Source organism: Scardinius erythrophthalmus, assembly GCF_964197995.2.
Source record: "Scardinius erythrophthalmus genome assembly, chromosome: 20".
In the NCBI taxonomy this organism is placed as follows: Eukaryota; Metazoa; Chordata; class Actinopteri; order Cypriniformes; family Leuciscidae; genus Scardinius; species Scardinius erythrophthalmus.
Genome location: NC_138240.1, coordinates 20694851 through 20710069, shown reverse-complemented (window position 1 = coordinate 20710069; position 15219 = coordinate 20694851). Strand labels below are relative to the sequence as shown.

Genomic DNA, 15219 nt, shown 5'->3' with positions numbered 1-15219 from the left:
GAACAGAAAATGGCCCATTAGTCAACAAACATCTTCTATCTTGCACAGTCCATGTGTTTATTTCTCTTGCTTACCTTCCACTGGTCCTGCTGCAGTGCGGTGAGCAGTAATGATGGGGTGTTGTACTGAAGTGGCTGACATATGTAAGAGTTGTGTGTGTCTCTGGGTTGGATCAGGTCTGGATGGTTGCAGATCTTCTGCAGCTGCATAAGAACCTCCAGGACTCTGACAAAATGTCCTGTCTTTAGAGCCTCCTGTGCACTAGAGGGCAGTAGAAAAACAGAAAACCACTCAAAATGGATGACTTGGAAATGAGCTGGTTAAGGTGTGTTTGGCTGAGTGTGTCCTGTACTGACCTGGGCTGGATAAGGATGTCCTCGTACATGCTCTTTTGCCTCTTGGACAGACGGCACTTGAGAATGTGCTCGTACTTCTTGGGCATTTGCTTCTCTACATCTCTCTTGGAACGACGCAGGATGAAGGGCTGAATCATCTACAGCAGAAAGGAAGAAAACTAAATTATGACCGTGGTGCTCGTGAAAGGTAGTTAACCAAAGGCACAACGTCCTGTGTTAAAGTCACCAGAAACAACTTCCATCAGGCCTCACCCTGTGCAGTCTGATGACCAGTTTGTGGCAGTAGTCCTGGTTCTGATCAGTGCCGGGTTTGATGGGGAAGCTGAGGTATGGGTGAGTGATTCCAGGCAGGAGGAAGTGGATCATGGTCCATAACTCTTTCAGAGTGTTCTGCAGAGGTGTGTTGATTAAGAGGATCCTCTGCTGACTGTTGAGAAAATCATATAAAAAATTCGAACTTTTACAATATATCTTAAATAGTAAGGATGTACCGACATGAAGATGCAAATAATCATCTAATTATTTGTTTATGTTAAGGCTGATAACAGATAAATGGATATTACATTTCTATAAAATTTTGCCTAAAATAAAATAAAAACTAAAAGCAATCATTTTAATTTAGTATTACACACACATACACATATATATGCAAAAGTCTTAGACATGTTAATATCCCCCCAAATATAGAAGAAGGGGGTGGGGGGGTATTAACATGCCTAAAACTTTTGCACAGTACTGTATCTATCTATCTATCTATCTATCTATCTATCTATCTATCTATCTATCTATCTATCTATCTATCTATCTATCTATCTATCTATCTATCTATATATATACACATACACACACACATAAGTATTATTAATATTTCGAATTAGCTTTTATTTTGATATTTTCTGTTTACATTTTAATTTTAGTTTAAGTTAGCACATAAAATTATTTTATGTGCTTTTGTCATTTTTGTTAATTTTTTTAATATTTCAATTTTGCTTTTATTTTTGATTTCAGTCTGTTTTTTTAAGTTTTTAATATTTATGTTTTAGCTTTATTTCAACAATTGAAATTTTTTACGGTATTAGTTATAGTAACAATTACAGTAAAAACAGCAGTTAAAATCCAAAAACCAAATGGAAAATTGTTCCAGTGTTTTGGCATGTTTCCTAACCTCTTTATGTTGAAGATGGTCTCCCAGTGTTTCTCAGTCATATTCTTGATCAGCTGCACCTCGTCCAGCACCAGGTGCCTCCATCGCCTCCTCATAAAGTGAGACTGATCTTTCAGCAGAAGCTTGTATGATGTCACACACACGTGGAAACTGTTGGGCTCACACCACCTCTGCACACATTAGACGACAGTGGGAAAGTGAGAACAGACAACAGGAAAAAAAGGTGCTGACTTCATAACCAAGAATTTAAATGACCTACCAACTCATTTGGAATTTATTATTTTCAGGAATTATCTAATGCAAACAAAAAAATGCTCTGACAACAGGGCTGGATTTACAGCAAGTCTGGAATGTGAAAGTACATGGTTCGTACCAATCTCTTGTGTCTGCGCTGCCTTCGACTGCCGAGGTACAGCAGTATCTTCAGTCCAGGACACCAGCGTTTGAACTCCATTTCCCAGTTCAGCAGCTTACAGGTCCTCACCACCACCAAATGAGGCCCCCAAATACCTGCAACACCCACATGACACCAGAATGTGTTGCATTTTATTCTTAAATTCACAAAAAAAAAATTCTGACACCTTAAGGAAACATTTTTATTATCTATAAATGTGCTAGAAGTGGCTGGTGGTGGTACCTTGGTTGCAGGCCAAGTGAGCGAAGTAAGCCACAGTCTGTACAGTTTTGCCGAGGCCGGTTTCATCTGCCAGAATGCCGTTGAGGTTTTTGCGGTAGAGGTTTGCCAGCCACTCCACCCCGACCTGCTGGTACTCTCTCAGAGAGCCGTGCAGCAGAGCAGGAGGAGAGGAACGACTCTGAGATGAAAAGGGATAATGAGTCAGACAATCAAACACAGAGAGCCCACTTTGAATTAAACAACCACTCAATTGAATATTTAATCTTCCTGTCTAAATCAGTCCCTGTGAGTAACAGCTGACTCACAGTTAGAGTGGTCCTGGCGCTGCCTTTGGGCAGAATCAGGTCTGTTGCTGCAGCAACCTCAGCGATATCCTTTGTGGGCTTCCCATCAGGGCCAGGAGCCATCCGCTCAGCCCCACGGTACTGATCCATACTCAGCAAAGAGTCTATTAGCACTGCATCATGTGGACTGTTCAATGGAGAATTCATGTCTGAACAGAGAACAGCATAAAAAAAAACGTTACTGCAACATCAAATCAATACACGGTCAAAAGTACTGATTTATTTGAATATTTTTGTATTTCAACGCTTCTATTGAGAATGTATGAACAATTGCTTTAGTTCTTAAGACAAACCATCAGCTTCCTCTCTGTCTTCATCCTCGCTCTGGATGGAAGGCTGCGGCCACTCAAAGCCCTCGGCGTAAGCACCAGCGTACTGCTTCACCAGATCATCCAATGGCACTTCAGCTACAAGACACAGACACATAGTTTATAGTAGTGCAGGGCCCTTTGATTTCCGCGATGCGGAAAACACGGACAGAATCCTGAGATCCAGTCATAAAATTGGAATTCACTATATAACGCGGAATTTCACGGAATTTGTCAAATTCTGGATGAATAAATCAAAAGTAGGTCAGTACACTTAATTCGAAGTGCGATACAGACTAGTGTCTGTGAGTATTAAACCACAAAGACTATTTAAATATGAATCCTGCATGTTCTGAGAGTATCTTTGTCTAATTTAATTTACCACACACACACACACACTGAAGCATGCGTGACGCTCGCAGTGTTTTCAGCCTCTGCCGCCTCACTATATGAGGACATGAATGCATGAAGTTCTCCAGAGCCGCTCTTAGAGTCACTTCACAAGCATTTTACAGTTTCATTTGAGAAAAACTACTGCATATCAAACACACAGAAACTCAAATGTCTGTTTGAAAGTTCGGTTTTAACCTGCAGAAATTATGACAAATACATACTGTTGTACAGTAGAATTTAGCTATGTCTAAATGTAATAATAATACGAACTCAAAGTTTTAATAATAATAATTATTATTATTATTATAACTTTATGTTTTAAGGAATAATCACAATTTTTCTTCCAAGTTTTAGCTCTAAGAGTAAAGCTCTGTTGTGCAGCACTTTGTTTGACAAAAAAGTTTGTTTAATTTCACATGATTAAAAGATTCAAATTAAATTAATGTTTTATGCCTTCATTTGATTGCCAGAAAAATGTAAATACACACACAAAAGAAAAATTCATAGAATTGATTCTTAAATTATTGATTATTAAAATGTGATTAAACCATTCAAATGGAATCCATAGTTTGGATGATTTAAGTTTCATGATTTAAATCATTAGACATGCTTTCCGATTACTAATTTTTAATTTAACCATTAAAATGGGAGCCCAAAAAAATTCAAAAAAAAAAAAAAAAAAAAAACGAATTTGGGGAAAAATAAAACGGATTTCATAGGGCCCTAGTAGTAGTTGTTCAAGTTTTCAGTGGCTGATAACTAGAGAACGAGCTTGCCTTGGCCAATATAAACACGTACACAAAACTCCAGGAACTTAATTTTCTCTCAAAATTCAATCAAATTACTCAAAAACATTTATTAAAAATAACTTAATTATTAGCTCATAAGTTGCACACAAAATTCCTGAAAATCATTTAAAACCTTTTTTTATTAAATAAAAATAAATTAAAAAGGCATTGCCAAGTATACAAATATATTTCTATAACTGACCAATGCAGCATGATCAATGACCTTAAAAATGATAAAAAGCAGCTATATATTTCAGTCAATCACTAAATATGCAATACTATGTATTCGTCCATAGTCTGATATATTTTCAAAATATCAATATCCAAATTTATTTCCGTTCAAAGACATGACCAAACGTCTGAGATGTAAAACTTGCCTTCTTTTGTTAGATCGGCCAGCTCGGCTTTCTGATCAGCTGCGCCCTCCGTAGCCTCCTGCTCTTCTATTGTACTTTCCTCATCTTCAACTGCAAAAGAACAACAGAGCATTAAGCAGCGTGCACACAGACGCGCACACAGAAGCTAACTATGTAGAAATGCAGTATGTACCCTCTACATCTGACAGCGAGGTGCTTGACTTTCTCTTGCGGGATGGGCCAGTCTCCTGCTTAAAGGACAAAAAAATGAGGTTTGAAGATAGTTGTGGACAATGAGAGGATGAGTTAAGCAGCAATGAGGAAGGATCTTTGAGAACTCATGGAGAAGATCTTACCGCTTTACTCTCTTTATCGGATTTCTCTCCGGAAGACTGGGCCGGTTTAGCACAATGACCTGTAACAATACATCGTCTCTTCTGAATTAATAAACTCTGACAAACAGTTAAGACAGGTCAGATATAATCATTACTTAACCTCACCTTTACTTGCAGCCTTCTGCAGGCCGAGAACTTTTTGCTGTTTGTCATAGATCTCAAAACGCAGCTTGATTTCCACAACCTGTGGTAAGAGGGAAAGAAATCAATTATTCACGTTTTTACATTACATTGCACTTCTTATTTTTTTTTCACTGACCCAAGCCTTGTTTTTTCTTTCTTTTTATTGCAAAGCGCATTCTGTGTGAATGACCCCTTAGAAGTGTTATGAAAAATTTGAAATGTTGCCTTGGCAACTTACTGAAAAAAAATTTGTTTAAAGTATGTTTAAAGCTAAAATGACAAAAGCACATAAAATTAAACTAAAATTATAGAAATAAAAGCCAATTCAAAATAATAAATACTATAATAGTATATAAATAATAAAATAACCAAAATAATACTGGTATCAATAATAAGTAAATGTACCTGTTCGATGTTGGACCAGAAGTAGTCAACCCCACGGGCAATGGTGCTGGCAATGTGTCGCAGCCTCATCTCCTCCTCTCTCTTCTCGCGTTCCTCCACCTTCTTCTGTTCGTCATGGTAACGTGCACATGTCCGCACAAGCTACAGACAGAGATGACATTGAACTCAAAATCAAAGCAGAATCTTATCTTGCTCTATAATTAATTGTCACTGTCACTATTACATGTGGCCGAATGCATTGAGGTGTTACCTATGCTAGGAGTCACAGAGCAATCGGCTCAATTAATGCAGTCTGAGACATTGCAAATATCGGAGACTGAGTGCACGTCTTCTCACCTTCTTGGCAGCAGCAATCTTCCAGCGCCTTTCCTGGGCAAAGTCAGCCGCCATCCACTGCATCTCCTCCAGGAGGTAGTCCCAGTGGGATTTGGGCCTGCAGGCCTCCTGCAGCTTGGGTAAGCGGCTAGCTGACCACTGGCCCTCTTTACGGAGCTCTGAAATGCGCTGGTGCACGTGACTCTCCTACAATGGTTTGTAACAATCTTGTTTGAGATATTATAGGCAGCATATACAACAAAGTAACCTATTTTTAGCTGATATTAACATATACCGAACATATTAAAGATCATATTGTAATTGTTCTCACCAACTTGGCTTGTTCTGCTTGCTTGTCCTGAGAGCTTTCCTGTGAGTTCTGCCCGACCGGATTCTGACCCAGCCCAGACATTTTCAGCCCAGTGGTGCCATTCGTGGAAGCGAGTTTGGACTGGGCAACAGAGGAGAGACTGGGGCCAGTACAGGGGGTGCGGACCGGGACAGAAGGGTGTGGGGAGGGTAGAGAGGACGGGGATGTGAGAGGAGTAGGAGACATGGCAGCGTTGGAGAGAGAGTTAGACATCAAACGCTGGGCAGGCTGGGAGGAATCTGATCCAGGACGAACAAGCGTCACAGTCTGAAAAAAAAGAGAAGATGAAGTGTAAATAAATCTACTGTTGTAATAGGGCTGTGCAATATTTACTGAATATTCATGATATATTCATAATGGTTTTGCTGACGATACAAAATTGTGAACATTGTGATGATTTTATACCACTTTTTAGTTTCCAAAAGTGTCATCAGGCAAATTTCACAAATTGTTTGACAGTCCAAAAGCTAAAGAGCCAAATCAAAACCTGCCCATCATAACACACTTTTATTACTATCACAGTAAGCAGAACAAGCTTTTTCAAACTTGGAAGACATACTTCTCAATGTGGTTAGTGAGGTTTTCTTGGCACATTTTTTAAGCATACTCACTGCCTGTCCAGGCTGCATGACCGACTGCTGCATCTGCTGTTGCAACTGGAGGTGGAGTCCTGACTGCATCTGCTGAAGCTGTGCCTGCAGCTGTGCATGTGGGTTAACTGGAGCCAGCACGGCCCCAGTACCCTGAACCTTCACCTGGAGCTGACCTCCAGACATCGGAGCCTGCTGGTCCACCAACATGGCCTGACCCTGGGACAGGGAGAGAGGCAGACCCGTCATGGGGATCCCACCCTGGGGTAGGCGGCCTGGAAGCTGCGGGGGTGGCGTGTGAAGGCTGGCGGCATTCTGGACCGGGGGACCTTTGGATGGGTCATACTGTTGCTGGTTCTGTTTCTGCCCACCAATCTGGACTGTTTGTGGGGTGGGGGGCATGCCTCCTGTTTCACGGGGCAAGATGAAGGAAACAGAGTAGAGAGAGGAAAGAGAGGAGAGACAGATAGAGGGATATGGGGGGCAAGGAAGAATTCCAAAGGAAAAAAATGAAGAATTTGAAATCATATATTGTCTTGTCTGTTTACCTGAAAGGCCCAAATTTTAAAAGTGACACTTTATATCCAAACAAATTCTCTCTTGTTTTTAGATAAAGTGAAAGAACATGTCTGAGTCATATTTCACACCCAGATTCTACTTTGCTTTTTAAAGATTAGCATTTGAATTTACATTATTTTTGACAATTAAGAACATTTCAACTCCATTTCACATTACCTTAATGTTAGATTTTATTTAAATTGTATTATGTGGCATTTAATATAATTTAGGCTATATAATGACTATGTAACATTTTAAAATCTTTACACATTTTCTTTACACATTACAGCCTGTAATAAATATATATATGGTTCTAAAAATGTATTTTGATTGTGGAGTGCAATAGAACTCTATAGCAATAGACATTTTACCCATTTATGTTTCAACCAAACTTTTGATTTTATGGGTATGATGTTATGAGTAACCAGCAATGTGTTACACAATGCTGAAGAAAAGGGATCATTAATGAAAAATACAGATCATGTCACAATGACTAAATAACAAAACTCAAGGTAGATTTACATGTTCTAATAATGGAAAATTAGAACTCGTAAATGTGAAAATTAAAATACTTCATTCAATGCTTAAGAATACTACTAAGAAGAACAAAACTAATCATGCATTACCACTGATCTATCCATAAGTGGAAAAGTCTAGATATTAAAAGAAACAAAAATCAAGAAAACAAAATAAAAAATAAAAATAAAAAATAAAAAAACAGGAGAAGAACTCAAAAGAAGGAAAGGAAATGGACACGACTGAAGCACTGACACATTTCATGAACATGCATGAAGCAGGTAATGTCTGAAACATCTGCGTTAATACACGTGCTAAACAACAGCAAAGCAGAGGGTATAGCAGAGGAATGACAAGGGAAGTTTAGCACACAAGAAGGTAAAGCCCAGCTGTAAACACAAAGTATCTCCCTCTTTTAGCATTTCATCATGAGCAAAATTACCAACTACAGCAATGTTTTCAACTCCGGAGCTTTCTGAGGTTAATTTGCTTGTTTATAAGAGCTTTCCTGAGCGCCACTATCGGCTCCTCACCATCAGGTCATGAGGGAATTTTATGGAAACCGAAGATGAGGGTGGGAACTGAAAATATAATGACGATAAAACAAGGAGAAATTAAAATAACTTGCTAGATGGAGGGAACCAAGATTGAAAATGCACTGAGATTCCAATTTGAGAATGCAGTGAGTTTAGGGAAGTGAAGGAGGATCTTTGTAGGATCAGGAGAGGAGATGTCAACTATAAAACCGCAGAACTAAAAGGAAAACAAACACGGTGTGAAAGAGGACATCCCAGTAGAGAGGACAGTTTGGGGCTCATCATCTGATGAACCATGGATGGAATCAGAGATGCCATTATGGCGAAGAAGAACGTACACAAATGAGGTGAATGGCTCAAGGAACTAATGAGCAAATCATAAATGAAAAAAAGTGATGTCTTCCAAATTGATCTTCAGCTGCATCTTCTGCTCAGCTGTCCCTTTGATGGTTAGCAAAAGATTTTGAGATGAGAACTGAGACTGAACTGAGTCCCAACAAGTGGATCACAACTGGTAGATGATGCTTGGAAAAAAAGGTGGGATCAACTTTGGGAACTCTGGAATGAACCCTGACCTCCAGCAGCATTGAATAACGGACACAAGAGCGGACCTGGCCCGTGACGCAGCGGCGCTCCTACCTTGCGCTGTCGGCATGAGCTGCTGGAGGGGAACGCCGGGAGATCCTAAAGCAGTTACAGCGGGGTGTTAGCGGGGTGTTGGAATATCATCCCATGCCGACCCACTTCCATCCGGGACCTCTTAGCCTGATCTGGGATGCAAAACACACAATACCCTCAAAACGCAAAAGACCTCCCTCCCAAAAAAATGAGATATAGAACAAGAAAACAAAAAGAAGGAGAGAAAAAAAACAACAACAAAAAAAAAACACTTGGCACATGGCAATGATGTTTGCACACCAGCAGGAAGCTGTTGGGAAGTTCCGTTCCCTGTTTTCTGGATTACAGGCTTCAAACACAGAGCTGGGAAAAGATGCCGGAATACTGAGTAAGCAGAAGCAAATTGGAAGGGGAGAAAAGGAAACTAACAACAGCAAACAGAAAGGCATAAAACAAAAAGGGGGATAAAGAACAAAGAAAACAAAAGAAAACTGGCCTCCACCTTCGCCCTGCGTCAACGTCGCCCTACCTGCTTGTGCCATGGCCTGCTGCCGTTTGAAAGCCTCCATGTCCACAGGGTTAGAGATGCTGCCACCTGCCACCCCGACATGAGTCTGTGAGATGGAAGACAAACCAAAGTGAGTCTCATTCACACGGAGCAAAAACACTTCTGTTAACCTTAACCAAAATCTTGCCTTGTTATGTCTAATGTCACAATTCTCTCAAACCACATAATTAAAACGAGTGTTAAAAATATTTGAAATGTTCTGAATGAATCCTCCTTCACAATTCCAGTAAGGAAGCCTCCATCACCTGGAACTGCTGCTGACCGGAGAACGCTGCAGACACGTTGGGTGGGAGTTGTGTAGCTATAGCAACAGGAGTCACCGTCTGCCCATCCTTTCCAGTCACCACTTTCACCTGAGAGGTTGTCATAGAAACAGATGAAAGATACAAAGCCACAGAAAATACATCCTGATGTCTGCAAAAGAAATAGAGACCAGTTCTCTACAAAGAAAAGTTGTTTCATGGGTCAGAGACATGATCTGGATCTATTAATTTAGTCAAAAATACATAGATTTCTAAACATTTATTTTGATATTATTGGGGGAGATAAAGTAAAAATGTCAGAGTGATAGTACAGCTGTCTTGATATCCTAATGAAGAGAGAAACCATCCTTAGGAAAACTATTCTTTGAAAGGATTTTTTTTAGTAGTTTGATACAAATTTTTTCTTAGGAAAAAAAGAGAGAATATTTTAACAAAACACTGACTGCATCACTGGATATTAATATTTGGCAAATGTGATTTGACCAATAAAAGCAAAAAAAAAAAAAAACAGGAAATTATATCATAGAGAGGACACCTGAAGAGCTCCGTGACTGTCTCTTAGGTCAATAATCCTCTTAAAATATCAGACATTTGAAAGTTATGGCGGTGAAAAGGCTGTAAAATGTCATGTGTTGCAAATCCCACAAATTTCACAATATTACTGTTTTTTTTTTATCAAATAAATACAGCCTGGGTGAGCAAAAGAGACTTCTTTCAAAACATTTTTACTGACCCCAAACGTTTGAAATGTATTGTATGCTTTCTTACTTAAAAATATACATTTCAAAACGGTTTTAAAATAAAGAGTATGATGTGTACACACTCACATGTATTCAAGGTTTAAGGTAAAAATGAGTTTAAGGTCAAATTTACTTGATGGTTACACCACATGATGCCTTTTAAACCCCATTACATTTAAACGTTTCTTACAAACAGTTTTTCGAAATGTTTCCTAAAATATTTTTTGGACACAATAAAAGGTAGTGTTAAACCTTTTTATCACTGTTATAAGTGAAACTAAACTTATCACTGAGACTTACACAAAGAAAAGTGCATTTGAAAACAGAAAGTAAGAGCCCAATGCATTCTTTTACCTCATCATTAATGACCTCGGACTGCTCTTCCTCCTCCTCTTCATCTTCAAGGTCAAGATCGTTTTGCCTCAGGTAGGTGAAGAGAGGCACACAAGGCTTTTTCTTGAAGGCAATGTAGTCCATCATGTTCCCTTGCAGATGCTGCAGGAAAAAGAGCTCTATCAGGTACTCCTTAAACACCTCCTTCAGACTCTCCATTTTCTTCCCATGATGCTCCAGACACTGCTTCCTCAACTGTGCCACCTCTGGGTTTGAGGGCGCAATCTCTTCCAGTTTTTTCGGCTGCATCTTCTTCATACTGGTGGGGGTCATGGACTGGCTGGCAAGGCCCTGGGGAGGGTTGCTCCTGGATGGGCTGGAGGGAGGGATGGCGGATGGGACCCCGAAAGAGGGTGCCGCAGATGCTCCCACAACGCCTTGCGCAGTCTTCTCAAAAATCATGGGTCGTGCTAACTGGCCTTGGATGATGCTACTGATCTGAGGAGGCAGATTGGAGGTGGTGATATGCCCAGGGCTGCCTAAAGTCGGGAGAGCAGCCCCTGCCGCAACCGGGCTCTGCGGGCCCAAATGGTGTATGGTGCCCCCGGTTTGAGAGTGTGGCTGGGAGAGGCGTCTTTCTCTGATGGCCCCCGGAGTCCCAGGTGAGGTCAGCTGAACGGGTCCTGCTGTGGTCGGAGTCAGCTGAGCCAATCCTGCTCCATCCTGGTACACGAAATGGGCTGATGGGCTACCCAAGTTGAGCTGCCTAACCATAATCCCTGCCTCCACAAACCGTGTCGGGCTTTGACCGCACACTCCCAGAGCCGACACAGGAGCGTTCGGCCTGGGCACAGCCTGTATGGGGACCGGACTGTGCTGGGTGGGACTTTGAGGCTGTAGGCTTTGGGACAAGGGTGACGTCACCTGGATGTAAGACGAAGACCCAGGCTCGAACCTCCACTGCTGGGGCTGATGCTGAAAGCCAGGGGACGCCGGGCTCTGGAGAGGCAGGGAGGCGAGGGTGATCTGCTGGTTCCCTGGAACCATTGGTCCCACGTTCTGTAAAGTTATGTTCACGTTCGGGCCTGTGACCGGACTCCGACTCATGATGATTTGATAATTGGGAGACTGTGGCGCAGAGGGACTTGCAGATGGAGCAAAAGATGTCACCGGTGACTGGGGGTGATTGGCATTTGCTGGCTGTTGCTGGGTAACCGGCATGGGCTGCTGCTGCTGTTGGGACTGCTGTGGTTGCTGCTGTTCTTCTGCTTCAGATCCAGTGAAGGACTTTGTTCTCTGAAGGTTCCTCTGCACATTTGGTGGGCCTCCTCCATGGTGCATTTCGTGCCACTTTTATTGTATTAAAAGACACTCTGTGGGGAGATAACAGTGCAACGTTTCTATCATGCATATATTTGGGCAAAGATATAGAAATTAATTAATACTGAACCTCAAGGGAAACAGTCATTCATAATTTGTAGTTCAAACAGACCCAGGCCAACTGAAGGGACAGTTAATTAAAAAAAAATTGAATTCTATCAACAACATTTACTCACCTTTATGTCGTTTCAAAACCTCATTTTACACATAAATAACAGTATGAATATATTTAGACTGAAATCAAAACTTTGATACTCCAAAAAGTCCAATTATTTTAAACATATGCTTCAACATGCTTACTTGACATGCAGGAATCAATGTGCAACAAACAATGGTGTTTATGAAAAAAAGCCTTAATTAAATCTGTTCATCTTAAAGTGATCGTGTCTCATTAGTAGCCTTGGATTCAACCACTTGAATTATATACTTTTACAATGTCTTAATTTGATGCATGAACTTTTAGTGAAATGGACTTTCAATGGAAGGACAGAAATATCTCAGATTTCATTAAAAATGAAATATCTCAGATTTCATTAAAAATGTTTTAATTTGTTTCTAAAATGAACAAAAGTCATACAGGTATGGAACGAAATGAGGGTGAGTAATGGCAATTTTTATTTTAGGTAAACTATCCCTTTAATATGCCAATAATTAGTCTTCAAAGATTCATCATCATCATCATATAATAAACCATGTAATAAACCAAGGTGCTACCTTACCCCCCTGTGTGAATTATTAAATCTACCAACAGTCTTGTCAATGGATAATAAACTATTTCTGTTTTGAGTAAATATTTTTGTTCAATTCTCTGTAGTAGTGTCTATACTATACAATAACTATTAATTAAGTATATTAATTTATAAATGTTTATGGGACATTCATTTTTACCCTTTAAATGTAAATGTACTATATCCATACACAGTACATTTACGTAAAGCAATATACACATACAGTGTATATATATATATATATATATATATATATATATATATATATATAGTAGGATACATGCATCCAACTTTATTCATGCATACAGTATACTCCTGTAAAACAATATAAAATGCAAATTATCACCCAGCTCAAATCTGCTAAAAGCGACTATAAGACATGAGGATATAAATTTTTTTCTCAATAGCTAAAACACTAAACCCTGTGAACCAAATGCTCAGTGGCCTAACCATATTTAGTCAAATAAAATCACTCTTTTGGCAAAAAAAAGTTCTGGTAGTTAGACAGTAGACTCTATTAACATTTACATTTATTCATTTAACCATTTGCAAAACTCTAAATACATTCTCACTTACTAACACAATTTTTTTACGAACAATGGATGGAAACTATCTGAGAAGGAGAGGAGGAAGAGCACATAAGATGAGGACAAGAAAGAGCAGTGTTGTCCAGGCCGGATTCAGCCTTGACAACACTGCTCTTTCTTGTCCTCATCTTCTTCCTCTTCATCCACCTCATCCTATGTGCTCTTCCTCCTCTCCTTCTCAGATAGTTTCCATCCATTGTTCGTATCAACATTCAGTGCACCTGTGCAGTCTGAGCTGGCCTGTATGTTGTACAGTTGGTTTGATCACGTTTAGAAACGAGAGTGAACAATTTTGAGTCGTTGTGTGTAAACAATGACAGTTGTGTAAAAGGGACATCAATGTTAGGGTTAGGGCATCAATGTTGCCTTTGTCCTGAGGCCGGATCCAGCACAAAGACGTGATGCTGAGGCAGAATGAAACTCACAATGACCTTGCATTTGCAAAATCTTTTTGAATGTACTGTAAAATGCTTTTGATTTAGAATACTCTTTGACATTATGCAGTTGGGCTAGTGCATTTTCACCATATGCAAGTGCTGAATATACAAAAATTCAATAATACTATACAATATTCAATACAATACTATACTTGCAATACATACAGTATACAGTATTTTCACCTTACTAAATTGTGATCACTATACTTTAAGTAATTGTACAATTTGTAACTACATGATCTGGATGTGTGTCCTCCACTTTTATTTTATTTTTTGTAATGTCTAATGAATGCACTGTAGTGTTTATATATTGACTGACCTGTGCATGATCTGAAAGCTTTGTTTGATTTTGCCAGAAGAGTCAATGGTTTTGTAAATGTAGTTTGAAATTTTGGTTTTGTGTGTAAAGCTGTGAGAAAATGGGTGAAGCTTTCAAGAAATGTGTCTCAGGGATTGTGAAAATGTGTTTTGTGAATATCTTTATACAAATAAAATTGACTTGATTTGACTAATACTGAATCGGTCAGTCACTACATCCCGACCACCTCTAACAGAAATTCACCATGGTAACCACAGCTTACGATAAAAATATCACATTGATGTTTTTACAGTAACTTTACAGTATTTATACTAGCCACAAGCCATTGTATAAAAAAATAGATATTAAACTAAATGTGAAATAACTGACAGATTCTTAATGTTTGAATCAGACCCTGTATTAACTTATGCTTTTTCAATAGTGACTGTGGTATTTGGGGGGGAAACATAATTTCCACGGTATATTTTAGCAAGGAATAAAACCCACTATGGGGTTGACAACACTGTGTTTACTAGTAAACCCCTCTCTGCTCTCAGGCTGACTGACATATAGTCAGCCACAGCCTAACACAGCTAACAAACCCACCCACTCTTCTCGTATCAACAAATAGCTATTCTGATCCAGTACGAACACGTGTAACATACCCTTGTGCATTCTTTAAGTGTGTGTAGTGGTGTGGTTTATGTGAGCATTCAAAGCAGAATATGTGTGAGTTTCCGCTCGCGGAGCATTAGCTCGCCTGCTAAACACAAACATCAACACGCGCCACTTACTGTACAATCGGCGTCCCGCGCTCCAACCATCCACTGCAAACTCTACCCTCAGTGTCTAATTGACAAAACACCTGTGGGTTTCCACTCTCACGAATACACAGTCAATAAAACTGTTATTAGCGTATGACAGATGTTTCTGTGTGAATCATGGCGATAGACTGATAATTTTTTTCTTTCTTCTCCGAATACCCGGAAACACTTGACTGAGAGCGTGACGTTTACTTGACTGACGGGCTGTTGTCCAATCACGACACAGAAAAAAAGAGCAGCGTATGCGGGAGGGCGGGACTACCGTAGGTTTTGCTTCCCTTCGTTACT

The 15219-nt window shown here is 39.8% G+C and overlaps 1 protein-coding gene across 9 annotated transcripts in view; it reads right to left on the bottom strand.

Annotated features, from left to right (window-relative positions):
* Positions 1–15068, bottom strand: part of ep400 (E1A binding protein p400) — a 37024-nt gene extending 21956 nt beyond the window's left edge. For all 9 annotated transcript variants that reach the window (XM_081349224.1, XM_081349230.1, XM_081349225.1 and 6 more), the window contains exons 1-20: positions 14902–15068; positions 10699–12050; positions 9587–9694; positions 9303–9387; positions 6567–6952; positions 5917–6222; positions 5607–5792; positions 5271–5411; positions 4848–4926; positions 4704–4762; positions 4541–4595; positions 4369–4458; positions 2796–2909; positions 2464–2651; positions 2159–2336; positions 1895–2031; positions 1522–1691; positions 609–783; positions 357–493; positions 75–261 (exon numbers count right to left, since the gene is read on the bottom strand). In XM_081349224.1, the coding sequence (XP_081205350.1) occupies positions 75–261; positions 357–493; positions 609–783; positions 1522–1691; positions 1895–2031; positions 2159–2336; positions 2464–2651; positions 2796–2909; positions 4369–4458; positions 4541–4595; positions 4704–4762; positions 4848–4926; positions 5271–5411; positions 5607–5792; positions 5917–6222; positions 6567–6952; positions 9303–9387; positions 9587–9694; positions 10699–12018 (4101 nt within the window). In that variant the 5' untranslated portion in view covers positions 12019–12050; positions 14902–15068. The remainder of the gene's footprint in view (positions 1–74; positions 262–356; positions 494–608; positions 784–1521; positions 1692–1894; positions 2032–2158; positions 2337–2463; positions 2652–2795; positions 2910–4368; positions 4459–4540; positions 4596–4703; positions 4763–4847; positions 4927–5270; positions 5412–5606; positions 5793–5916; positions 6223–6566; positions 6953–9302; positions 9388–9586; positions 9695–10698; positions 12051–14901) is intronic.
* Between the last annotated feature and the right edge of the window lie 151 nt (positions 15069–15219).